This window comes from Pecten maximus, chromosome 6 (assembly GCF_902652985.1).
Source record: "Pecten maximus chromosome 6, xPecMax1.1, whole genome shotgun sequence".
Lineage (NCBI taxonomy): Eukaryota > Metazoa > Mollusca > Bivalvia > Pectinida > Pectinidae > Pecten > Pecten maximus.
The window spans coordinates 19,688,473-19,716,242 of NC_047020.1; the positions used below are offsets into that span (position 1 = coordinate 19,688,473).

Below are 27,770 nucleotides of genomic sequence, written 5' to 3' on the forward strand. Positions count from 1 at the left end.
AATCCCTCTGCCTCTAGGGAATAATTTTGGTTGCAATTGGGAGTCCATGATCTTTTCAAAATTAACCCCCATTTCCTTGCATATTGGGCCCTGTCCCTCCACTACCACGGAAGACTTAAACCCACCACTTTTCCAAAATTGTCTAATTATCAAATTTTCATAATTCTGACAAAAATGGTTAAAATTGCTTGATCAAAAGACCTATTTTGTTAAGCTACATGTATTGACCCACTCCTGTGACAAAGGGGCCAGCTATCCTTCATTTTTACAAAATTGAATCTCTAATTTTTCCCATCAATACTCCAGACCAAATAATATAGTCAGAATCCCTTCATCTATACAGGATAGAGACTTTAAGCTTTACATCTTTTTTCCAAGTGTGGTCAGAACCTGTGTTTATACAGACTGAGTTCCCATCACACATTTATATTGCTTCTGACCAAATTTGGACAGAGCTCTAACAATGAAGTTGACAGAATAGGTAGATGATGGTGCTGCACACTATTTAATCATTCTTGTTTGGCAGATTTACCATCTAGAATAGTCATACAGCTGTATATTTGTCAAAGTTCTAAATATATAGACATAAAGCATAATTGTGTATTAAATTTTGAATTTCTGCTGTAATTTTAAAAGGATCCTGTATTTTATAGCAAAGCAACACTGTAAAAGTGTTGTACAACAGTTAAAGTTTAACCCACAATATAATATTGATTACAAAAACAATTATGATTGAAATGCTATATTAAGTTTACTAAGATTTAATTTTACAAGGATTGTACTAATCAAAATTTAATTTTAAAAGGATTGTACTAATTAAAATTTAATCTTACAAGGATTGTACTAATTAAAATTTAATTTTACAAGGATTGTACTAATCAAACTTTTATCTTACAAGGATTGTACTAATTAAAATTTAATTTTACTAGGATTGTACTAATTAAAATTTAATTTTACAAGGGTTGAAGTACAATTGTTCAGTTGATGAGTATGACTTTAAGTATCACAAACATGTTAAGCTAGGCTTGGAGGATTCCATTGCCCCATGAGTGTCAGGACGTTGGATTATCAATGATCCTAATTAAGGATTCAGTTTGTTTAAAACAGTTATACAATAATATGTCCTGTAAAATTTACTACACTCACTTGTAACAGCCTTGATTTAAGATTTTATTAGAACACTACATTGTTAATACCTCATAAGATCTAAGTCCACAGGTAAATGGACTCTTGTGTATTGTTGACACTTTAACATGTTTTACTGTTGTCCATGGTCACGTATAAACTTGTTTTATAGTTTGTGTACTACCTTTATACCTGTAGTTATATATATCTAACCACAGTATGTTAAGGGTCGATCAATGGCTCCTCGATCTGTATATCAATAAACTGTATTGTTATAATGCACTAAACATTTATATATATATATATATGATTTAAATATTAAATTTTAAAGAGACAACCAGATTAACTCATTGTATAATAAAACACCATCTTACTTATACATAAATTATGTTTTGGCAATGATTACTCCATAAAATATAGGGCTATGTTATATATTACTGTACATAAATATCTTGATCAATAAAAATGTTCACATTGATCTCAAATTAACATTGTTGTCTCCCCTATAAGGAAACTTTAATATGTCTATGAAGCCTGGGTGGACAGAATGCCATCAGGATTGTGCTGCTGGAAGGATAGAAGATTCATAAAAGTCTATTTTGTAATGCTGGAATGAACAAAATGTACACATATGATGTCATATATAGCTAATTTTATTTGATTTGAAAGTTTTTTTGATCACACATTTATTAATACAGTATATATTTTAGCCACACTTTTCAATCTAAATGTTATGCAAGATCATTTTTAGACCTTTTTTTTATAAAGTAATCCTAGCATTAGCATCTTTAGTCAATTAAAGGGGGGTATTCAGTGTAAAAATGCTGTAAAAATAAGATTACCACTAAAATATTCTACAATACCATTATAACCACTGAAATGAGATTACCACTATAATAAAAACCGCTAAAATAACATTGCAACCACTTAAATAACCTTTTAACCACTAAAATAACATTACCACCGATAAAATAACATTATGACCACTAAAATAACATTACCACTATAAATAAAAGATTATAACCACTAAAATAACATTACAACCACTAAAATAACATTGCAACCACTAAAATAACATTAACACTATAATAAAGATTATAACCACTAAGATAATGATACCACTATAATAAAAGATTATAACCACTAAAATAACATTACCACTATAATAAAAGATTATAACCACTAAAATAACATTATCACTAGAAATAAGATAACCAATTAGATAAGACTACCATTAGAATACACAGCTAGAATGATATCACTGCTAAAATTGTATTACCACTTAGATAAGATTACCACTAAAATGACTGCTAAACAAATTACTGCTAAAATAAGATTGTTGGCAGTATCTGATATTTCCATGGTTGTAGCATCTAAGGTTTCTGGGGGATGATAATACAGATATTTGGCACTGTGTCCCATATAATGGCTATGAGATCGTGTATTGGACGATTACTTATGGATATGTTAGATATCAACATATATAACATTGTACATACCAAATGAAGCATAAAACTGCAAACTGGTAAATACAACCAGTTGTCCCTGGCTATGTCTAATATACAGAGTATGCATTTATCTCTTTCAATGTAAGTTATTATTAAAATGCCATCGCTGAATTCGAAGTCTGACATCTTTGAATAAGTTAAATTCATACCTAGTGAAGCATTATACCAGGTGACACATTATAAGTGGGCCACTCACATGTACAGACAGAGAAAAACTACCCGACACCTTACGTTTGCTTTCACGTGTACACACTTCAGGTATATTTATGTTTTCTGTACACCACAGTATAGATATGACCTTCCCTGATCCATTGTCTGTATACTGATAATCTTGTTATCTTAATAGTCCGTTAATTGTAATAATCAATCAATTATCTTTTCTTCGCTCGACTACTGATTGCTTTTGCAATTTATCACATATATTCTCTGTATAAGATCTGATAATTTGTATTATGATTCTGTCCAAAAGCATTCATTTTGTTGTTTATTTTACCTTATATACCATCAGATTTCTGCCTCTGGTGAAAAAGTGGGAGTTATTGAAACTTTTACATTAGAATGTGATTGCAAGACAGCTTGTTCAGGTTGGAAACAGTGATTGTAATGACTATTTATTTATTTTAATTTAGATGATGTTTGGACCAGAGGAGAAATCTGTACCTGGAACACCAAGCTTTAACTGAAACCATTTAACAATGGGCCCCAAACTACAGCTTCTAGATCCTCATAAAAAGTTTATCACCAAGTCCAAGGGGGAGGATTCCGAGGAGGAAGAGAATGATGTCATCACAAACTTACCTGTCATCGAAGCTGTTGCATCTGCAGTTCGATGGCGTAAGAAAACAGATGTCAAGAAAAGGGGCACAGTACGGACACGAAGATTTGAGCGCAGATATACAGAGTTGGGACCTTTGTTAATCCCAGAACAAAAACGTGTAGATTATGTGTTGGTTCATGACAACAAATCGTCAAAAGATACCAAAGATCCAGACAAGAAAAAATCCTTGGAAGACAAGGAATATAAACGTGACTGTTTTGAGAAAGAAATGATTGAACAAGGTTTCTTCATTCAGAAAGATGATTTTGGAGATCATGTGTTTGTGAAACTACACTGTCCATTTAAAAGGTTGTGTATGGAAGCAGAAGCTGTTAAACTGGAGATGCGACTCAAAGATGTAAGTAATATGTCAAATTTTGAAATTAATTCCTAATAATGAATATACTTTTCTGACTTACGAATAGATTTTTTTTGTGATTTTAGGTTTTATTTAAAGAAAAAGCTCTTACTGTTGGTAGGAGCTACCTGAACCGTTACTGATGATGAAATATTAATTAACAGTCTACACTTCTTGACAGTATTGTGGGAAGTCAATGCCTGTACCTGTACATGTCTCAATGTTGGTATTAGGTGTGTAATGCTGATTTCTATTTCTTGCCTCGGCCTAGAAATTGATTTTTTTCATAGTAAATATTTTATCATAGTCCAAAAGCAATGATCACTCCACCTGATGAGGTTCATCGCCAACATACAGAATCGATAGACATCACAACACTGATTAAAAATACTCCTGGCCAGTATAGTCGGAATGATAACATGACATCATCAGCTACATGTATGAAAGTGGATTGATAGTCAGAATCATTTGAACTAACCCTAGCTTCAGGTTTAAATTTAGACATGTTCTTGAATGCTGAGAGTTTCCATGTGTCATGCATAGCAAGGTGCTTTTCTGTAAATTATTTGCATACTTTTATTTTTGTAATTTTCCTTTGATCCAGATATTTTCCACAATACATAATACAGTTGCAATCAAATTCCATATTATACATTCATACATATGACTCATACTATAGGCATTCTTACTTATATTGAATAAAGTGGTTGATGTGATCACTGATGGTACACATGTATTGCCTTTGTACATTATTATACACAGTAAGGATAATCAGTCTGCACAAATAGAATTAATTTGTATTAGTACAAGATTGGCTGTCAATGAGATCTCAGTAATATATAGGTAATTATATAATAGAGCAGTAAAGTTGATCTAGTATATATGATAGGGACATAATCCTTTACAATCTCCTATATAGAAATCCTTTATATCATGGCTCAGAAAATTCAATATGGATGTATAAGCCAATTACATTCCTCAATCAATAAGTCAATCATAGCAGCACAGTCTGTAGTGTCACATTTAATATCGCTAATGAAGATCTTCTGTAAATCCTAAGATCAAAAAAGGAGGAGTATTAAGATTGGTGTTATAGTTTCATACCTGGGTAACTCGACATGTTTACTGTATGTTTGTGAACACCTGGTTTTTGGTTCTGTGTTAAGGATGGTTTATGATAAGATACAATACACATATTTAGCTGTAGGTAATATACTTGGATATAACTTTGTTATCAGTTGTTAGAATGCACATGCTTATGGATAATGTCAAGAGTGTTTAGTCTAAAATACCTTGATTAAAAAGCAGTGTGACTACTGGTATAACAACTATTAACACTCCCCAGGCAAAAACCAGCTGATCTTAATGCCAAATTAATGGTTATGTACAAATGTATATTAATGTTACAAGGTAATATCTGCATAAATGACCTAAATCAACTTCCCTACAAGCGATACAGGCCCCTTTGGCCTCTTGTTTATAATTCCCCTGTTAATGTCAGCTACTACAATGTATTTACTTTGTTGTAGTGTCCTAACTATGAACCGGAACCTACCAACTTTGTTAGGCGATTCATGGAGAAGTACCTGGAGACTGATGATGAAGGTAAATATTGAATGGCATATTTTTTTGCTACCAACATGATCAGTTTGTTCACAGAAATCAATATAGAATTCTGTAGAGATGGTGATTGAGTCACTAAACATGATCAGTCACAGAGCACAAATAAATCCTCAGGAGATTGTCAGGCAGCTTTGGCTTAACTGAGAATTGATTTTTAAATATTTATCTCGAGACATGTATATACATCACTAATGTGGCACTATAGATTTTCATTTCTCTTGAGACTTAGTTATTGATGGTGTATTTAGATTTAAATCTGCAATTGTTTGTCAGTTTGATAACTACATGTTTACTGATCCAGAACATTGTCCTTCACTTTTGTATGTCGGCCAGCCAGTAAGTCCGAAATCAGTTTCTGTCATGCAGAATCCAAACAGATTGACTTAATGACAATATATCATATACATGTACAATAGAAATTCTATCTTTTTAGATTAAATTTTCTTTGAAACATATCCTTATAAGTTTTGAATTATAATTTTGCTTGTTGACAATTAATTTTAATTTAAAATTTCAGTTGACTTTATTAGTGCCCCTTTCCTGATGGATAGAATCCAGCTGTACCAAGACTTTGAAGACCCGACCCATTTCTTCAGACCTGCCACACGTTCACTTCTGGTAACAGCAAATCTTTATAGATGTTAACTTATGATAAAATTCACATTTAACCGATCAGATCATAAACATAAAAAAATTCTGTGAATCACACTGGACTTTTTGATGTGGCTTAAAACTGGCTTTTTAAATTTGGAAACATTTATGAGCCCACTTGCCAGAAGGGCAGATGAAGTTATACCATGGTGTGTATCATCATCCATCTGTAGGGCCACGTTGGCCATGTGGTTAATTAAGGTGTCCCGACACTTTATCACTAGCCCTCCACCTCTGGGTTGCAAGTTTGAAGCCCACATGGGTCAGTTGCCAGGTACTGACCGTAGGCTGATGGTTTTTCTCCGGGTACTCTGGCTTTCCTCCATCTCCAAAACCTGGCACGTCCTTAAATGACCCTGGCTGATAATAGAACGTTAAGTAAAATAAACCACAAACATCCATCTGTCGTCTGGGTCAACTTTTTCCTTTAAACAACTTCATCTCAATTACCAAGAAGACGAGAGACCTGATATTAGGACTACATGTAGCATGTTGGGTTGAAGGGCTACCAAGTTTATATAAATGAGTGACCTTGACTTATATTCAAGGCTACAATGGTATAAATGTGCTGAACAAAGTTACCAATAATAAATATGAGGTCAAGAGACCTGATATTGGGTTGGTTATATCATGCTGAGATGAAATGTTTTAGTCATCAAGTTTGCTCAGATGAACAACCATGACCTACATTCAAGGTTACAGGGGTCAGTTGTGCTGAAATCTTTAAGCCACAACTTCTCAATTGACAAGAAACTGGAGACCTAGCTAATATTGGGCCACTGATATGATTAGGTGATTCAGGGCTACAGCATTTATTTAAATGAACAGACCTGGTTTACTCTTACATGTATATTAAAACTCAGCATTCATATATGTACATTACCTAGATAAACTTACATTAGATATACAGGTGAGCAATACAGGCCAATTGGGCTTCTTGTTGAAAGTTCTTTTGAGATGACAATACATATGTACTACAATCATCATGTTACCAATATGTGACAGGGGTATACTTGTGAAACCTGACAGAAATACTAGAGTTATTTCCCCTGTTTATATGTCAGTTATTTATCACACAGGTGGATCACATCCTCATCAACCTTGACATAAAGAAACAGACTGAGAATAAACCCAGCAAAGAAGTCATACAGCCTGGTGAGTTATGTACAGGGTGGATGTAAAATAAGCATGTAAAATATTCTACTGTAATACTCTAGTAATTTTGATATCTTCCAGAACATTGTTTCTTATGATAATAATTATGACCTGTAATGTACAATCTACCCTTTAATGAAATATGCCACCTTTTGTTCACACCTTTGTTGGAATTATAATGCTAGTAGTGAAAAAATATCAAGATTCACAACAAAAAGAAAGTGATTCCAGCTATGATTTATCAAGTTTTAAATCAAAGTTCTTTACACTGTACATTTTCCTCATTTCAGTAATATATTGTACATATATATATAAAATACCAATAAAACCTGTATATTTGTTGTGACTAGTAGATCACAAAGATGTAGACAAAGATCCAGAAAATGCCAAAAGATCCTCCTCACTGTGTGCCTGTTGTGGAAGCTCTGATCAATCTACCGATTCCACAAGCCAACAATCATCTTCCTTTTGGAATTGTTTCTCTTGTTGTAACTCTGAAAGTGAAGCCTTAGACCCAATAAGAGGTGAAAAACAGATGCAAAAGTGGGGTAAGTAAAAAAAAAAATGATTTGAGAACACTGAGATAATTAATATTCACATATCATATCATATTCATATCTAACAATTACTTTTCATGAATCAATCATTTCAATATCTATAAACAATATTTATCCAATATGAGTTAATGGCATGCTACATTAAAGTATACATGGATGCAATTGTTCCCTCCTTTGCTGTGTGCTGTGGAACCATACAGTAATATTCAAACATGTATGGTATAGTCTATGGCATACACGAGTCACGAGTTATAGGAATCAGAGTAAGACCAAAATTTTCCCCACTAATACATGTTTATCATAAAATTATTCCCACTAATACATTTGGGTCACAAAATTATTTCCATTATTACACCTGTGTCACAAATATTTTCCCATTATTACAAGTATGTCACAAAATTATTCCCATTAATACATGTGTGTCACAAAGTTATTCCCATTAATACATGTGTGTCACAAAATTATTCCCATTAATAAATGTGTCACAGAATTACTTTCATTACTACACATGTGTCACAAAATCATTCATTCCCACTAATACATGTATGTCACAAAATTATTCTCACTAATTCATATTTGTCACATTAATGCTTAAAATAGATTACTTGAGCTTTATTGTGGTTTGAATCAGGACTATTTTCTGATGATGATAACATGTTTTCTTCCTTAGCACTAACACTCACCTTAAGTCTGTTACCTGGGTGATTGACTCAATCATACATGTACAGTCTATATAATATGCATGATATTTCCTGTAGACAATATGGAGCTGAAACAGAGCGAGTATGGTCGAAGGTTTGGTAGGTATGATGCCTGTAGATAGAGCTGTCTGTCTATACTTCTGTATTACTGTCTGACAGGACTTAAAAGCAACAAAATATGGGCGCCATATATTCTGACAGTCGTTTTCTCCAGTTTCCTTGGCCAGAAATTAAGCACACAAGTTCTAATCTTTTTAATGTTTTCCTTATAAACTCACAAATACCACCAGGTACATTTACCAGGGACAAGGTAGATATAATACATTCTGTATAGAACAATGGTATTTGGTACTTAATGAAAAACAAAAAACAAAAGCCTGAAATATAAAAGTTTCAATGAGGAATCTGTTGGGACATCAAATTAAATACAATATAATTTTCAAGCATGTTTTGCTGCCTCAGACTGCTCAGCCTTGCACACCTTGGATTAGGGTACTTAATAATCTGTTTTAAGATTGGATCCTCAGAGTAAAACACATTAATGGTCCAATATAGTTTATAAAAAAAAGGACTTTGTAATATTGTATATAAGTATATCTGGAATAAAAACAAAAGCTTGTTATTGGTAAATATCTAAACAAATATTGTTCACAATTTTTTGCTGTTACAATTGTATTTTATAATCTCATGTTCACTTTGCATGAATTATTTGGGATGTGGCATGATGTTATTTGTCTGTCTGCAGTCCTTGACTGTTCAACACCATCTTCAGAATCCTGACATCTAATTAGGGTCCTATGATTCAGTATTTCGTTTTAATGTATCAATGATTTACTGATTATCACCATTTAGAAGGTCACAAGGGTCAAGACCATATCTCATTGTTTTTCTCACAAGTAGATGAATTGAAGCTTGCTAGGGTGAAAGCTAGGCTGTCCAGGCAAATAATCTTTACCTTTTAAGTTCTCAATGGTACATGGGTCAAATTAATTAAAAACTTTAAAGTCAGTATACAGATAAATTACAGTTTGGCCTGTAGCTTTACAGCTGCTTGTTTGCCTCATGATATATATAAATGTATACACTTTATTCATTTTACAACAATTGCGAAACAAATCTTATCTATATACTGCGGGTAATCATGGCCAGTATAGAAGCACACAAGGGCTCATACAGGATCATGGTAGGCAGTTGAGCCTTTATTAAGTTTTAGTTTATGCAAAATGCAGCATCACTATTACAGTAAATTACAATACAGACCCCATCGTCCTTTTGTATTTGCAGCAATTCAAAATCTATGTTCAATTTTGTCTAAATATTGTTTTGTTGTTAACTGATTATTTCTTTTAATTAATGTATTGCTGTATTATATAAAATGTTGTGTTCAATGTATTGGGTCACTGCATGTCTGAACAACAAATGAGAATTGTCCATTGTCAACTTTAGAATGTCTCTGGCTCACAAAGACAGCTGATTGTGTTTGAATTTAATCTTGGGTATTTTTCTAGACTCAACAACTTAAATGAAAGCAGTTATATGGTATGGTCCCTCTGAAGGCAGATAGGTTGGGCTTAAAAGAGATTTTAAATAAAAATATACTCTGTTTAGTGGATGAAGAAATATTAAACACATTTAGATGGAGCATCCTTCAGCCAAGGGAAATCATATTTATGTAAATTAAGTTGTTGCTACTGATTAATGGCTCAGAGATTCTTTACCCTACCACTGCATGGGAACTTATTACGGAGTCAAGGCATCAAAATTGTTTTTAACTGATACACCAATGTATACTAATTGCTATCCATAAAGAAACAAACAAACTGGACCAGGATCAATCCAGCTGGGATTCTGTCCTTTCCATGGAGACTTAACTCCTGGGTTCTGTCATGGAAAAAGTCAAGTCCGAACACTTTAACATTATACAAGTACAAATGTACATAAATACAATTACTTTACATAATGGAAGTATCACAATCATGATACCAGAATTGGCTGTGTGGTCTTGCAAGCTAATGGGAGCATTAAGGTTTATAACTTGGCGATGGATTTGATCTTTCCTTCGAACCACTTACAATTAACCTTGGGATTTCAAGGTAATAATTATTGTACACTGATAGTTGTAAGATACCCGTAGCGATCACAAGAATAAAGAGTGGTTCTTTTCCAAATTTATTGATATATTTGTCTTTCTGTTAGATAAAATGTACCCAGTAGGGGTCAAGGGTCAGCTGTGATAGTTTAAATTTGTGAGTTATGCATGCGGTCACTTTTTAAGTTCTTTTGTTTTATCACACCTTAAGTGCATGCAAAATCACCGGTTTAGTGGTATCATTTCTCAAAATTTTGTTACTTTGGTGTTGTTAATTTTGTTTTCATTTTAATTCAGCTGTAAATAGACAGATGTAGATTTCTAAACAATATTGAACTTTTAATAACAAACACAATGCAAATAGATTACTTTACATCACTCTGATTAAAATCATATCTTGATCCGTATTCCTATTCCATAAATTACACTCTGCTGCGCGTCAGGACATACATAGCAGATTAAACTTTACAGAGTGGGAGCCATAGATCAAGATATGATTTTAATTGGATTGATACATCTTAAAGTTATGGATAAAAATGACTTGTAAAGGGAGAACTGAACAATATAGATAGGCTCATTATCTGATTTGGATATGATAAGATATTCGTCATATAAAAACAGCAACATAATAAAAAGTGTACTATGATCAGATTTTAACCTATCCTATCTCAGGAGAATATCTTCCTAGAAATTAACCAGCAAACAACACCATACCATACATACTCATTATCAGTATTCATACATAGGTAAATATGTACTTACAAATCAAAAGTGTATAGCTTTGCTGCATAAAGATGAGCTCTGCTTGCATTGGTTGATGGAAAGTGTAGTGGCTAGATAATTAATTTCATTAAGAATTTTTTTATCTTTTCGTTTTTTTTTTTACTAGATTTTCCATCGCCTCCTACACACCAGTAAACTGTGATTTTTTTACAGGTCTACCATACTTGATGATGAAGGATGTTTACACGGACGCCTTCATTCTCCATGAGGAATCAGAACGCAGCAAACAGCGAGAAGAGTTAAAAAAAGAGTTCTTCAAAGAGGAAGATGAGATGGAATTGGACAGTGACCCTAGGAAAGATCTAGATGACACTTGGACTAAATACTATAAGTTTCAGCCATTATGGAAAATACGCAATTATTTTGGAGAGAAAATTGCTCTGTATTTTGCTTGGTCTGGTTTACTGGTTACCAGTCTGTGGATTCCTACACTGTTTGGATTTGCGATATTTCTTTTTGGATTAATTACCAGGTAAATTCCAAAGAGTGAAACATGTCAAAGGACATGATTTATAGTACACACATAACAGTGATGTTGTTGGGAGTCACATGACTTATATTTATAGTACACACATAACAGTGATGTTGTGGGAGTCACATGACTTATATTTATAGTACACACATAACAGTGATGTTGTGGGAGTCACATGACTTATATTTATAGTACACACATAACAGTGATGTTGTTGGGAGTCACATGATTTATAGTACACACATAACAGTGATGTTGTTGGGAGTCACATGACTTATATTTATAGTACACACATAACAGTGATGTTGTTGGGAGTCACATGATTTATAGTACACACATAACAGTGATGTTGTTTGGAGTCACATGACTTATACTTATAATACACATATAACAGTGATGTTGTTTGGAGTCACATGACTTATACTTATAATACACATATAACAGTGATGTTGTTTGGAGTCACATGACTTATACTTATAATACACATATAACAGTGATGTTGTTTGGAGTCACATGACTTATACTTATAATACACACATAACAGTGATGTTGTTTTGAGTCACAAACCTTCAGTACAGTAGAACCTGGAGACACAAACCTTCTGTACAGTAGAGTCTTGAGACACAAACCTTCAGTACAGTAGAACCTGGAGACACAAACCTTCTGTACATTAGAGTCTTGAGACACCAACCTTCTGTACAGTAGAGTCTTGAGACACAAACCTTCTGTACAGTAGAGTCTTGAGACACAAACCTTCAGTACAGTAGAGTCTTGAGACACAAACCTTCAGTACAGTAGAGTCTTGAGACACAAACCTTCAGTACAGTAGAACCTGGAGACACAAACCTTCTGTACAGTAGAGTCTTGAGACACAAACCTTCAGTACAGTAGAACCTGGAGACACAAACCTTCTGTACAGTAGAGTCTTGAGACACAAACCTTCAGTACAGTAGATTCTGGAGACACAAACCTTCTGTACAGTAGAACCTGGAGACACAAACCTTCAGTACAGTAGAACCTGGAGACACAAACCTTCAGTACAGTAGAACCTGGAAACACAAACCTTCTGTACAGTAGAGCATTGAGACACAAACATTCTGTACATTAGAGTCTTGAGACACAAACCTTCAGTACAGTAGAACCTGGAGACACAAACCTTCAGTAAAGTAGAACCTGGAAACACAAACCTTCTGTACAGTAGAGACTTGAGACACCAACCTTCTGTACAGTAGAACCTGGAGACACAAACTTTCTGTACAGTAGAGTCTTAAGACACAAACCTTCAGTACAGTAGAACCTGGAGACACAAACCTTCTGTACAGTAGAGTCTTGAGACACAAACCTTCAGTACAGTAGAGTCTTGAGACACAAACCTTCTGTACAGTAGAGCATTGAGACACAAACATTCTGTACAGTAGAGTCTTGAGACACAAACCTTCAGTACATTAGAACCTGGAGACACAAACCTTCTGTACAGTAGAACCTGGAGACACAAACCTTCTGTACAGTAGAACCTGGAGACACAAACCTTCTGTACAGTAGAACCTGGAGACACAAACATTCTGTACAGTAGAACCTGGAGACACAAACCTTCTGTACAGTAGAACCTGGAGACACAAACCTTCTGTACAGTAGAACCTGGAGACACAAACATTCTGTACAGTAGAGTCTTGAGACACAAAACTTCAGTACAGTAGAGTCTTGAGACACAAACCTTCAGTACATTAGAGTCTTGAGACACAAACCTTCTGTGCAGTAGAACCTGGAGACACAAACCTTCTGTACATTAGAGTCTTGAGACACAAACCTTCTGTACAGTAGAACCTGGAGACACAAACCTTCTGTACAGTAGAACCTGGAGACACAAACATTCTGTACAGTAGAGTCTTGAGACACAAAACTTCAGTACAGTAGAGTCTTGAGACACAAACCTTCAGTACAGTAGAGTCTTGAGACACAAACCTTCTGTGCAGTAGAACCTGGAGACACAAACCTTCTGTACATTAGAGTCTTGAGACACAAACCTTCTGTACAGTAGAACCTGGAGACACAAACATTCTGTACAGTAGAGTCTTGAGACACAAAACTTCAGTACAGTAGAGTCTTGAGACACAAACCTTCAGTACATTAGAGTCTTGAGACACAAACCTTCTGTGCAGTAGAACCTGGAGACACAAACCTTCTGTACATTAGAGTCTTGAGACACAAACCTTCTGTACAGTAGAACCTGGAGACACAAACCTTCTGTACATTAGAGTCTTGAGACACAAACCTTCAGTACAGTAGAACCTGGAGACACAAACCTTCTGTACATTAGAGTCTTGAGACACAAACCTTCAGTACAGTAGAACCTGGAGACACAAACCTTCTGTACAGTAGAGTCTTGAGACACAAACCTTCTGTACAGTAGAGTCTTGAGACACAAACCTTCAGTACAGTAGAGTCTTGAGACACAAACCTTCAGTACAGTAGAGTCTTGAGACACAAACCTTCTGTACAGTAGAGTCTTGAGACACAAACCTTCTGTGCAGTAGAACCTAGCTGATATTCTGTTGTGTTTTGTGGTGTATTGACTTACATTATATATATTTTTTTCATCTGCAGTTCTATCAGTCCAACTACAACACTGGAGAGACCTGCCAATGCCACAGTTGTAGAGTTGTAAGTATTCCCACAGACATACTCAAATTCAGTTCTAGGTTTGTGTCATTTGAAATTGCTGTTTTGCATATCAGTAAGGAGTATGCTTTTGTTCTTTCTGCCTATCTGTCTTCACACCCATTGTAATAACTGAAGCAGTTATATTTACTCTCATATATTAAAATAAAGCTTCCCAGATTGATGAACATTATCATGCTTTGGAAAAATCATAAATATTGGTGTAATTGTTCAGAGGTCAAGGTCACTGTAACCAAATAATAAATCTCCCGAAAATCTCTTTTCATTGCATTAGTTGTCGTGATTATCAGACAAAATTTGATGGCACTCTTCAAGTATATTTCGTTTTTGCTTTATTACATGAGTATATGGTAAGTCACTTTTGCAGCCATGTTGATTTTGAAAATTCCTTTTCAGTGGTTATGAACTTAATGGTTCCTATTAATAGCCAGGTTGCATATCAAATATCATTCAATAAAAAATCTAAATAATATGGTTTGATTTTTTTGTGACTCGACATCATGGCTCTTTCAAGGGACATCATGCAATGAGTCAGTAAACCCCAAAAGTCAACTAGGGGAGTGGATGTGTTATGATGTTAAATACTTAATAATTTTCTCTATTTATTGAAGTATAAATTCAAACATTGAATAGTAACTATTCTTTAATCTTGATATCATCACTTTATGTAACTTAAACATGGGAATCTATATTCTGTAATAATTATATGAAGGTTTATGTATATATTCATCATGCAGCTGTCAGATATTGTCATGCTGACAAATTTAATTCATACTTCCAGAATAAAGATAGAGATGGAGGAATTGCTTGAGGTTGTCAAACTTGCCTTTGACAATGATGTGACACCTTTCTTTGCTTTATTGGTTTGTTTGTGGGGTAAGTTTTCTTTACTTAACAGTTTGTTTGTGTAGCTATTTCTCTGGTTTGCCTGTAAGGGGTAGGTAGGGGCTATACTAGCCCAAGTTTCCTCTGGCCCTGACACCAGACATGGAATCAGGGATAACCATCATGCAATGAACAAAAATGTTCCAAAATGATATATCCTTACCTTGTCAGTAAACACTGTACATATAATCACTACCTAATACAGGTGTGCACTTCCATTTTTTTAGAAGAGTTATGCCCCTTAATGATTAGCTTACATCCATTTTATGTGAGAACAGGGCTAACGATTCAATAGCCCTTTTATTTTTTGGCTTGCAGTGCTGATTAGAACACCCATGTACTTTTAGTCAATACTGTTCTTATAAACTGGCACGAGACAATAGCAGAGCCAATTACGACAGAGAAATAATATTTTCAAATGAAAGTATTTTAAGTGTAACATAGTTTAATATTATACACAGGTACAGTGTTCCTGGAGATGTGGAAACGTAAGAGTGCCACACTGGCCTATGAATGGGATGTAGACAATTACGACAGTAATGAGCCAGATCGTCCACAGTTTTTTGGGACAAAGGTCAAAAAAGATCCAGTAACATCAGAGGAGAATTGGTTTTATCCTGTGAGGAAGCAGGTCCTTAAATACATCTTTTCGGCTTCAACCCTACTATTTATGGTGAGTCATTAGAGATCTTTTTTTTTCTCTTCATTTTTTTGTTTATTTGTTTTTTTGAATCCGGCATCAGTGACAAATTTTACCGGTAGGCCTCATGGTGTCTGTCCCACTGTCTCTCTGACAAAGTATATCAGTATTTCCAACAATGATTTGATGAATTATATATCATTTTCCCTTTGTTCTCCTGTGTTGACTTGTGTTGAGTTTCATTTAAATGTTTTTTCTCCTGTGTTTGATATAGACATTTTTCCATATTGTTGTAGGTGAGCTTGGTTCTGGCCAGTTTAGTGGGTGTGATCGTGTACAGAGTTATAATTGCGGTGGACCTGTGTCCGGGTATGTCTGCTTTGGAATGTCTTATCACCACCAACATCGTATCTGCGATTCTCAACGCTGCGTCCATTATACTTCTCGGCAAAGTACGTAGGAGTTTTTTTATTTTTATTTGTATTTAATCTTCATCTATATATCTTTTACCGTTATTTTCTCATTTTTACAACCACCAATTTTTAGTACCATAATTTTTTCTCATTTTCTGCTATTTCTGTTTAGGTATATGACAAAGTGGCCATCAAATTAACAGACTGGGGTAAGTATGTGTAATGCTGCCTCTCTGTGATGTCTTACAATCTGTTATTTGAATTGGTTAGTTCTGAAAAAAAAATTAATTTCCCTAACAATACGATCTGTTAATGATAACACTGCATGAATATATTCCTCCTTTTTATAAGGAATTTGTGAAAATAAATATCAACTTATGTATGGCGCTGTAACATCATTCTTTAGTTACGTTTTTCCAGTACTGATTTATATTTAATTGGGATGAATCCCTAATTGACTCAAGTATCAACACATATACAGTGTAGTAGGTAGCTATGCATCACTTTTTTATCTGACGTATTTAACAAGAACAAATTGCTGTGTGTATGTTTATTAATCTTAGGGTCCTAACGGGAATTTCCGTCTTTTTCCAAGATGGCGGACATTGAGAATTGACGATCTTTTTCTGTAAAAAAAAAACTTCAAAACATCTATACCTGTATAACTTGCGCTCCCCCAACTTTAAATTTTATTTCAGTACAAAAAAACTGCAAATTACACGAGTTTTTACGGTACATTAACATGGCATTTTCTATAACTATACATTCATACTTTAAAATATGTGTCTGTACATTAATTAGAACTACAAAATGTAGAAGTAGTACATTATATATCACTGACTTTTTCTGTAGGTAAATATATCAAAGCAATTCCGTGTGTTTCCCTACAAAAAAAGTTAAACTGAGAACTCGGTTACCGAATCTGTGTACTTATGTCTATGCAAAGTGTTGTATCCCGGACATTACACGATGTCTAAATAATAATATACAGAGGCTTAAAATGAGGTTAATTTGCATTCCAGAGAACTACAGAACACAGAGTGGATATGATGATGCTCTCGTCATTAAGTTATTTGCCTTCCAGTTTGCCAACAATTACGCTTCTTGTGTGTACATAGCTTTTTTCCGTGGGGTAAGTTTGAATTAGCTTTTTATCCATGGGGTAAGCTTGTATTAACTCTTTTCTGTGGGGTATGTTTGTATTAACTCTTTTCTGTGGGGTAAGTTTGTATTAACTCCTTTCTGTGGGGTAAGTTTGTATTAGATCTTTTCTGTGGGGTAAGTTTGTATTAAATCTTTTCTGTAGGGTAAGTTTGTATTAAATCTTTTCTGTGGGGTAAGTTTGTATTAGATCTTTTCTGTGGGGTAAGTTTTATTAGCTCCTTTCTGTGGGGTAAGTTTGTATTAGATCTTTTCTGTGGGGTAAGTTTGTATTAGATCTTTTCTGTAGGGTAAGTTTGTATTAACTCTTTTCCTTGAGGTAAGTTTGTATTAGATCTTTTCTGTAGGGTAAGTTTGTATTAGATCTTTTCTGTGGGGTAAGTTTGTATTAACTCCTTTCTGTGAGTTAAGTTTGTATTAACTCTTTTCTGTAGGGTAAGTTTGTATTAACTCTTTTCTGTGGGGTAAGTTTGTATTAGCCTTTTCTATTTAGTAAGTTTGTATAAGCTTTTTTCAAATGTGTTGATTTTTTAAAACAATTTCTTCTCAATGACCTAGAGTCCTAGGCTCATGATATTTGATGAGTAGCATGCTGGAATGAAAGGATTACCAAGTCTGTTCTAATGAATGACCTTGACCTGCTTTCAAGGTTGCAGGGCCATGTGTGTTAAAATATTTATATGATGTCTTCTCAATAACCGAGATGCCCAGGGTCATGACATTAGGTCAGTAGCATGCTGGGATGAAAGGCAACCAAGTTTGTTCAAATAAATAAACCTTGATCTTCTTTCAAGGTCACAAGAGTGAGGGTGTTAAATATTGGTTGTTAAACAAATATCATCTATCATGGGTCTCTTGTTTTGAACATTTTAATGCCTGTTAAGGTTAAATCAGTATAAAGCTTCTATGATATCATGAGACATTGATAATTTTAGTGTCTTATGACTTCATAACCAATATGAGCAAATTAATATCTACATTATTGTTGGATTGAAACTTTAGAATATCATTAACTGTTAATTGAAATTTTCTCTTTAAGAACTTTGACCTGTTTGGTGTTTTTGGACTTGGAGAGGATTACCGCGATGACTGTTCTGGAACCTGCATGTCCCAACTCTCCTTCCAAGTCCTGACACTTATGTTGGTGAAACCATTCCCAAAAATGTTCAAGGACATTGTCCTGCCGTAAGTTCCAACTACTCAGCCACAACTGTTGACATTCAAAATATAACATGTATGGAGTGTTTTTTAAAATTTTATTTGGCTTATGTTTGACTAGTATGTCGTTATATATTTTGTAATGTTCTGTGTCGTTGTTTCAGGCCCATGAAGTTGTACACTGTATGTTGTTTAGTTTTGTGTTGTTGTTTCAGGTTGCTGTTGAAGCTGTGGAGAATGCGTCCTGCCTGGTGTTGTAGATGTGCCTGCTGTCCCTGCTTGAACAATAAAATTGGAGAAAAATCTCCAGAAGATATCGTTGAGGCTGATCGCCAAATCACCAACTCGTATATTGAGATGGAGTACTTAAAACCCACACTAGGGGATTTCACACTCGGGGAATACACTGAGAAGATCATACAGTATGGATTTCTTATGGTAGGTGTTGGAAACGAAGCTCTATTTTTTCTATGGATAGATATTTTTTGAAGATCATGTTTTGATACATTTCCCTATTCTACCAGATGGAATTTTTATTTGAATGCAATCAAAAATGTATCTGGTATTGTGTTCATTGCTTTTTCATAAAAATATTTTTATTTAGTTGTTTGCAGCCTCTTTTCCTCTGGCTCCTCTCCTGGCCTTGGTGACATTGCTGGTGGATATCAGAGTGGACGCAAAGAGGATGTTGTGGCTAAACCGTCGACCTATAGCCTATATACGCAAGGACATTGGTAAGGACTTATATACTACAACACATTTATAAACAGTCTACTGAAAATATACAAATCAACAATAAGATGTGTTTTTGTTTAGGTCACTGGTATTGTATTATGTACTTTGTAAACAACTAGCTGTAATGTCGTCTCAAATAGTTTACCCATAACACTTCTAACGTGTTTCCCATTAAATCTCTAATGGTTAGCTCGTGACATATCACTAATGGTTTACTCGTTACACTTCTAATGTTTCCCATTACATCTCTGAGTTTCCCATTACATCTCTAATGTGTTTCCCATTACATCTCTAATGTGTTTCCCATTACATCTCTGATGTGTTTCCATTACATCTCTAATGTGTTTCCATTACATCTCTAATGTGTTTCCATTACATCTCTAATGTGTTTCCATTACATCTCTAATGTACTATATGTTTCCATTACATCTCTAATGTGTTTCCCATTACATCTCTGATGTGTTTCCCATTACATCTCTAATGTGTTTCCCATTACATCTCTAATATGTTTCCCATTCCATCTCTAATGTGTTTCCCATTACATCTCTAATGTGTTTCCCATTACATCACTGATGTGTTTCCCATTACATCTCCAATGTGTTTCCATTACATCTCTAATGTACTATATGTTTCCATTACATCTCTAATGTGTTTCCATTACATCTCCAATGTGTTTCCATTACATCTCTGATGTGTTTCCATTACATCTCTAATGTGTTTCCATTACATCTCTAATGTGTTTCCCATTACATCACTGATGTGTTTCCCATTGCATCTCTAATGTGTTTCCCATTACATCTCTAATGTGTTTCCCATTACATCACTGATGTGTTTCCATTCCATCTCTAATGTGTTTCCCATTACATCTCTAATGTGTTTCCCATTACATCTCCAATGTGTTTCCATTACATCTCTAATGTGTTTCCATTACAACTCTAATGTGTTTCCATTACATCTCTGATGTGTTTCCATTACATCTCTAATGTGTTTCCATTACATCTCTAATGTGTTTCCCATTACATCACTGATGTGTTTCCCATTGCATCTCTAATGTGTTTCCCATTACATCTCTAATGTGTTTCCCATTACATCACTGATGTGTTTCCATTCCATCTCTAATGTGTTTCCCATTACATCTCTAATGTGTTTCCCATTACATCTCCAATGTGTTTCCATTACATCTCTAATGTGTTTCCATTACAACTCTAATGTGTTTCCCATTACATCTCTGATGTATTCCCCATTACATCACTGATGTGTTTCCCATTACATCTCCAATGTGTTTCCATTACATCTCTAATGTACTATATGTTTCCATTACATCTCTAATGTGTTCCATTACATCTCCAATGTGTTTCCATTACATCTCTAATGTGTTTCCATTACATCTCTAATGTGTTTCCCATTACATCACTGATGTGTTTCCCATTACATCTCTAATATGTTTCCATTACATCTCTAATGTGTTTCCCATTACATCACTGATGTGTTTCCATTACATCTCTAATGTGTTTCCATTACATCTCTAATGTGTTTCCCATTACATCACTGATGTGTTTCCCATTACATCTCTGATGTGTTTCCATTACATCTCTAATGTGTTTCCCATTACATCACTGATGTGTTTCCCATTACATCTCTAATGTGTTTCCCATTACATCTCTAATGTGTTTCCATTACATCTCTAATGTGTTTCCCATTACATCTCTAATGTGTTTCCATTACATCTCTAATGTGTTTCCATTACATCTCTAATGTGTTTCCATTACATCACTGATGTGTTTCCATTACATCTCTAATGTGTTTCCCATTACATCTCTAATGTGTTTCCCATTACATCTCTGATGTGTTTCCATTACATCTCTAATGTGTTTCCCATTACATCTCTGATGTGTTTCCCATTACATCTCTAATGTGTTTCCCATTACATCACTGATGTGTTTCCATTACATCTCTAATGTGTTTCCCATTACATCTCTGATGTGTTTCCAATTACATCACTGATGTGTTTCCCATTACATCTCTAATGTGTTTCCCATTACATCTCTAATGTGTTTCCATTACATCTCTAATGTGTTTCCCATTACATCTCTGATGTGTTTCCAATTACATCTCTGATGTGTTTCCCATTACATCTCTAATGTGTTTCCCATTACATCTCTAATGTGTTTCCCATTACATCTCTAATGTGTTTCCATTACATCTCTAATGTGTTTCCATTACATCTCTAATGTGTTTCCCATTACATCTCTAATGTGTTTCCATTACATCTCTAATGTGTTTCCCATTACATCTCTGATGTGTTTCCATTACATCTCTGATGTGTTTCCCATTACATCTCTGATGTGTTTCCCATTACATCTCTAATGTGTTTCCCATTACATCTCTAATGTGTTTCCCATTACATCACTGATGTGTTTCCATTACATCTCTAATGTGTTTCCCATTACATCACTGATGTGTTTCCCATTACATCTCTAATGTGTTTCCCATTACATCTCTAATGTGTTTCCCATTACATCACTGATGTGTTTCCATTACATCTCTAATGTGTTCCCATTACATCTCTGATGTGTTTCCAATTACATCACTGATGTGTTTCCCATTACATCTCTGATGTGTTTCCCATTACATCTCTAATGTGTTTCCATTACATCTCTGATGTGTTTCCCATTACATCTCTGATGTGTTTCCAATTACATCTCTGATGTGTTTCCCATTACATCTCTAATGTGTTTCCATTACATCTCTAACGTGTTTCCCATTACATCTCTAATGTGTTTCCATTACATCTCTAATGTGTTTCCATTACATCTCTAATGTGTTTCCCAATTACATCTTCTATGTGGTTTCCATACATCTCTAATGTGGTTCCCATTACATCTCTGATGTGTTTCCAATTACATCACTGATGTGTTTCCCATTACATCTCTGATGTGTTTCCCATTACATCTCTGATGTGTTTCCCATTACATCTCTGATGTGTTTCCAATTACATCTCTGATGTGTTTCCCATTACATCTCTAATGTGTTTCCATTACATCTCTAATGTGTTTCCCATTACATCTCTAATGTGTTTCCCATTACATCTCTAATGTGTTTCCCATTACATCTCTAATGTGTTTCCCATTACATCACTGATGTGTTTCCCATTACATCTCTGATGTGTTTCCATTACATCTCTAATGTGTTTCCCATTACATCACTGATGTGTTTCCCATTACATCTCTAATGTGTTTCCATTACATCTCTAATGTGTTTCCCATTACATCTCTAATGTGTTTCCATTACATCTCTAATGTGTTTCCCATTACATCTCTAATGTGTTTCCATTACATCTCTAATGTGTTTCCCATTACATCTCTAATGTGTTTCCCATTACATCACTGATGTGTTTCCCATTACATCTCTAATGTGTTTCCATTACATCTCTAATGTGTTTCCCATTACATCTCTAATGTGTTTCCATTACATCTCTAATGTGTTTCCCATTACATCTCTAATGTGTTTCCCATTACATCACTGATGTGTTTCCCATTACATCTCTGATGTGTTTCCATTACATCTCTAATGTGTTTCCCATTACATCACTGATGTGTTTCCCATTACACCTCTAATGTGTTCCCATTACATCTCTAATGTGTTTCCCATTACATCACTGATGTGTTTCCATTACATCTCTAATGTGTTCCCATTACATCTCTGATGTGTTTCCAATTACATCACTGATGCGTTTCCCATTACATCTCTGATGTGTTTCCCATTACATCTCTAATGTGTTTCCATTACATCTCTAATGTGTTTCCCATTACATCTCTGATGTGTTTCCAATTACATCTCTAATGTGTTTCCATTACATCTCTAATGTGTTTCCCATTACATCTCTGATGTGTTTCCAATTACATCACTGATGTGTTTCCCATTACATCTCTGATGTGTTTCCCATTACATCTCTAATGTGTTTCCCATTACATCTCTAATGTGTTTCCATTACATCTCTAATGTGTTACCCATTACATCTCTAATGTGTTTCCCATTACATCTCTAATGTGTTTCCCATTACATCACTGATGTGTTTCCCATTACATCTCTGATGTGTTTCCCATTACATCTCTAATGTGTTTCCCATTACATCACTGATGTGTTTCCCATTACATCACTGATGTGTTTCCCATTACATCTCTAATGTGTTTCCCATTACATCTCTAATGTGTTTCCCATTACATCACTGATGTGTTTCCCATTACATCTCTGATGTGTTTCCCATTACACCTCTAATATGTTTCCCATTACAACTCTAATGTGTTTCCCATTACATCTCTAATGTGTTTCCCATTACATATCTAATGTGTTTCCCATTACATCTCTGATGTGTTTCCCATTACATATCTAATGTGTTTCCCATTACATCTCCAATGTGTTTCCATTACATCTCTGATGTGTTTCCCATTACACCTCTAATATGTTTCCCATTACAACTCTAATGTGTTCCCATTACACCTCTGATGTGTTTTCCATTACACCACTAATGGTTAGCCCCTGACATCAGTAATGGTTTACCCATTACATCTCTAATGGTTATTCAATTACAGGTCGCTGGTACAGTATCCTGGACTTTGTTAACAGCTGTGGTGTCATATCCAATGGTTTCCTCATTGCCTTCACCTCCAACTGGGGACAGCAGTTTGAGTTCTCCTCTAAACTCTGGATCGTCATCATATTTGAGGTAAAACTTTCCTCCAAGGCCATGGAAATGTGTGAGGGATCATTGATTTATACTGGGAAGAAAAATACTGCTGATATTTAAAATCTTGCTGCGGCTCCATATATATTAATTTGAGGATCTATATTATAGATCATCATATTAACTGTTCAGTAAACTAGTCTCAAATGATTTTATGTATGAAATATGTTTTGTGATAAAATTCTAACATCAGATGCATTTATTTAGTAATTGAGACTAATTATTATAATTCTTTATTGAATTAAATCCCTATAAGGAATTTTTTTAGTTTTCTAAGATATAATTTCTTTATTTCAATGAAAGGCATTCAACTTATCCAATATCCATATGCATTAAATGCATTGTTTCCTCTGTGACAGCACATGGTGTTTGGATTGAAGTTCCTGCTGGCTTACCTTATAGCTGATGTTCCTAGGCCCATTCGCCTTGCCATGCGAAGGGTATGTCTATTTCACAGATTTCTTCAAGGCTATGAGATAAAAAATGGATGTCTTGTCATCTGAAAAAATTTCTTCACCCAGAAAAATTATGTTTTATAAGTGTTGGCTGGTTTATCCCCGTGTTGAAACATTAGTTATAGTCGTAATCTATTGTGTGAATTTGGCTGCAGTTTAACATTATCAAATTTCATGATTTATATTGGTACATATAAGCTTGCTGTTAAGTGAGACAAAACAGGGTCAGTCAGTAGAGCACTAAATGATAAATTTGTGGGTAAATATCGGAGGGGTGTGGTTCGATCCCTACTCAGGGTGACATGGTTTATAGGAAGCAATTGGTTGGTTGTGTCCATGACAAGAAACTTTACTCCAATTGCCCAGGATAGTCTATATGACAGACCTCTTATATTTTGTTTTTGCGTGGTAGCCACCAGTTACTACAAAGAGAACCTGACTGAAATGACCCTGTCTGTGATATACCCACCAAACAAAAGTGAGACCAGTCCTGACTGGCAGCTATCGATACATATAAATCGTCAAATATGTTAGGAGATAGTTTGTTAACTATATCAATGAATACATATTTCAATGCTTCTTTTTTACCCTACTATCCAGGAAAAATTCCAAGTTGCAAGAATTTTAAACAGTGTAGCAGGCGATGCACCAACAGATTACTCTACACTCGTCCTGAAGGAGAAAAAACGAAGGTAAGAATGTTTTACAGGATGGCTTTGGTCTAGCTACGCTTGTATGGCATTAACGTGTGAAAGTCCTGTATTAATAGCCTGATTTGCTCTTCCTTACGTCCCTTCACCACACTCTAGTTTTCTCACTATCATAATCTCACATGCATATTGAATTCATATATAGACAAAACCGAGTCATTTAATCGACAGTGATGTATAATCAGTCTAACTTGTATAAAGTGAAATTCTACATGCCAAGTTAATGTAATCAGTTGTAGGCGGGGATTAAGGGAATTATGTCGTTAAATACATGAGGATTTTATCACTTAGATGGGCAAGTTAAGAAAAATCCAATAAATTAGAACCTGATCTGCTGATGTCTGGAAAGACAAAAAACATAACTGACATCAAGTGTCAAAGATCTTGTTTGAAATCTGAAAATAGTTTCAGATCAATGTCTTTTATCATATTTAGATCTTGCAGATATAATAAAAAAAATATTCTTTTTCATGTGATGTTTGTTCCTCTTTCCACTATTTTGACTAGATATTGTCATAACCATGGTATTTAATGAATAACACACTGTGATGATCAGATTTTAAACAGACATTTTTCCTACACTCCCACAAAACTTTTTCTGTACATCCAATGAACATTTACTCTGAGGTTCCAGTGCAACTCTGATTTTATCTGAATGGTCAGTTATTCTCTCTCTGAACATGTACACATATTATCATTATAAGAATTCCTTGTTTTCTTATAGCAAACATTGACACTCCACAAGGGTTTGCTACTTTGGTAAAGGTTTTATTTGTGAAATAAAATTACAAATGTCAATATTGTCCTATGATATCAAAGGCTTCAGCTTACAGTATTCACAGGAATTATGTTTTCACATATATGTCTGGCCTGTTATTGGTGAAAGCATTTCACTGCTCATATTTCACTCTTCGTCTGGGTAAATATCACTGTTCATTATCAGTATAAACATTTCACAGTTTCTAAACATCAATATTTCATCTGTTGATTAGTGTGTGATGCTATCACGCCTCAGATCACCTCTGCTGTGACCCCAATATTATATGTAGTATGTAGATATATTCTTTGAGACAGTGGAACTTTGGGATCTCCGTACATGAATATTTTCTCAAATCTTGTAAAGTTGTTAACCAGCCCCTGGATTCATCAACATTCCTTAACTTAAGAAAGTCCCTTGAGTTGAATTTTTTCTATATAGAAAGCATTACAGAATGGAAGGAAAAGATTCTTAGTTAGGGAACCTTCCTTCAATTCTGTAATGCTTCCTTATGGCAAATCAAATTAAGGAATATTGATGAAACACGAGGCCAGATTTTGTTTTGTTTTTTGATAAAGTAGACATGATGATACATGTAGTGCTTTAGCTAGAGGGCCGAGTAGCAAGATCTCCATCCGAGAAGGATGATCTTTACTACCTTGGCCTAGTTTATGTTTGATGGTTAAGAGCAGTCAAGTGAATCTCCTCTATGGTTGTATCTGATTAAATTCTAAAGATTTGTTCTGATCAATGCTTTCGAAAATTTTAACATTAACATTTTTTCAGAATTGTAACAGACATTATTATGCCCTTTACATCATGGCTACATACATATCTATATAAGCAGGAGGATATGTTTAATAAAATATTTTGATGAATTTATCTCAAAGTTCCATTGTTGTCTGTACTGATTTCAGTTTATTTTAGCACTTGCATCCTATTTTTAGAAAAACACGATCATCAAATTATGAATTATTTGATGAGAATGGAGTACCAGTTGTCAAAGAAGATAATAAAACACATAAAAACAAACATTCTCGTAAAGAGGAGGAAACACCGGTACAGATGAAACCTCCGGCAGGCAAGGTGTCAAGTGAGAAGGGAGACAACTCTGTAAAACCATTTATACAGGAGGGAACTGACAGTGATAAGCAGGCTCCCCTTGTTAGTCCAAGTGGAGACCGAGGCAGTGTGTAGGTATCTCACTAGTAACCCTTTATTAATTGATGTTAATTGTTATACCCCTATGTAGCTTGTAGAGGGTGGGTGTACAGCTTTTTATGTCCGTCCATCCATCGAATAAATCTTGTGTACAGTACCAAGATATCTAAAAGATCAAATAGAAAAATTAGTTTATGTTTTAAAGTTAGTATTGTAACATCCTGTTCTACATGGGCTGACCAACTTGATCTGAGATTGGAGTGTTATTTATGTACAGGACAGGTTTATTTCTCTATTGATATTTCAAATGTTTTCATATCCATGATTATCAGTAATGGCCGCTACAAAAACATAGTCCAACCTGTCTATAAAGACCACACAAGGAAGCAGGCTGACCTTTATAAGTAGACAGGCTTGACATAGATGTCATACA

General features: G+C 34.7%; 1 protein-coding gene across 14 annotated transcripts in view; it reads left to right on the forward strand.

The window, feature by feature from the left end:
* Window positions 1-27,770, forward strand: part of LOC117329173 (anoctamin-3-like) — a 42,002-nt gene that overhangs the window by 1,629 nt on the left and 12,603 nt on the right. For 10 of the 14 annotated variants that reach the window (XM_033886940.1, XM_033886930.1, XM_033886932.1 and 7 more), the window contains exons 2-21: window positions 3,263-3,808; window positions 5,338-5,413; window positions 5,949-6,049; window positions 7,162-7,237; window positions 7,588-7,785; window positions 8,553-8,594; window positions 11,521-11,839; window positions 14,444-14,500; window positions 15,300-15,394; window positions 15,865-16,076; window positions 16,340-16,495; window positions 16,629-16,665; window positions 17,479-17,588; window positions 18,657-18,802; window positions 18,991-19,213; window positions 19,380-19,509; window positions 24,103-24,236; window positions 24,614-24,694; window positions 25,310-25,401; window positions 27,124-27,369. In XM_033886940.1, the coding sequence (XP_033742831.1) occupies window positions 3,329-3,808; window positions 5,338-5,413; window positions 5,949-6,049; window positions 7,162-7,237; window positions 7,588-7,785; window positions 8,553-8,594; window positions 11,521-11,839; window positions 14,444-14,500; window positions 15,300-15,394; window positions 15,865-16,076; window positions 16,340-16,495; window positions 16,629-16,665; window positions 17,479-17,588; window positions 18,657-18,802; window positions 18,991-19,213; window positions 19,380-19,509; window positions 24,103-24,236; window positions 24,614-24,694; window positions 25,310-25,401; window positions 27,124-27,369 (3,011 nt within the window). In that variant the 5' untranslated portion in view covers window positions 3,263-3,328. The remainder of the gene's footprint in view (window positions 1-3,262; window positions 3,809-5,337; window positions 5,414-5,948; window positions 6,050-7,161; window positions 7,238-7,587; window positions 7,786-8,552; window positions 8,595-11,520; window positions 11,840-14,443; window positions 14,501-15,299; window positions 15,395-15,864; window positions 16,077-16,339; window positions 16,496-16,628; window positions 16,666-17,478; window positions 17,589-18,656; window positions 18,803-18,990; window positions 19,214-19,379; window positions 19,510-24,102; window positions 24,237-24,613; window positions 24,695-25,309; window positions 25,402-27,123; window positions 27,370-27,770) is intronic. The other 4 variants (XM_033886942.1, XM_033886943.1, XM_033886931.1 and 1 more) reach the window with 3 other exon arrangements.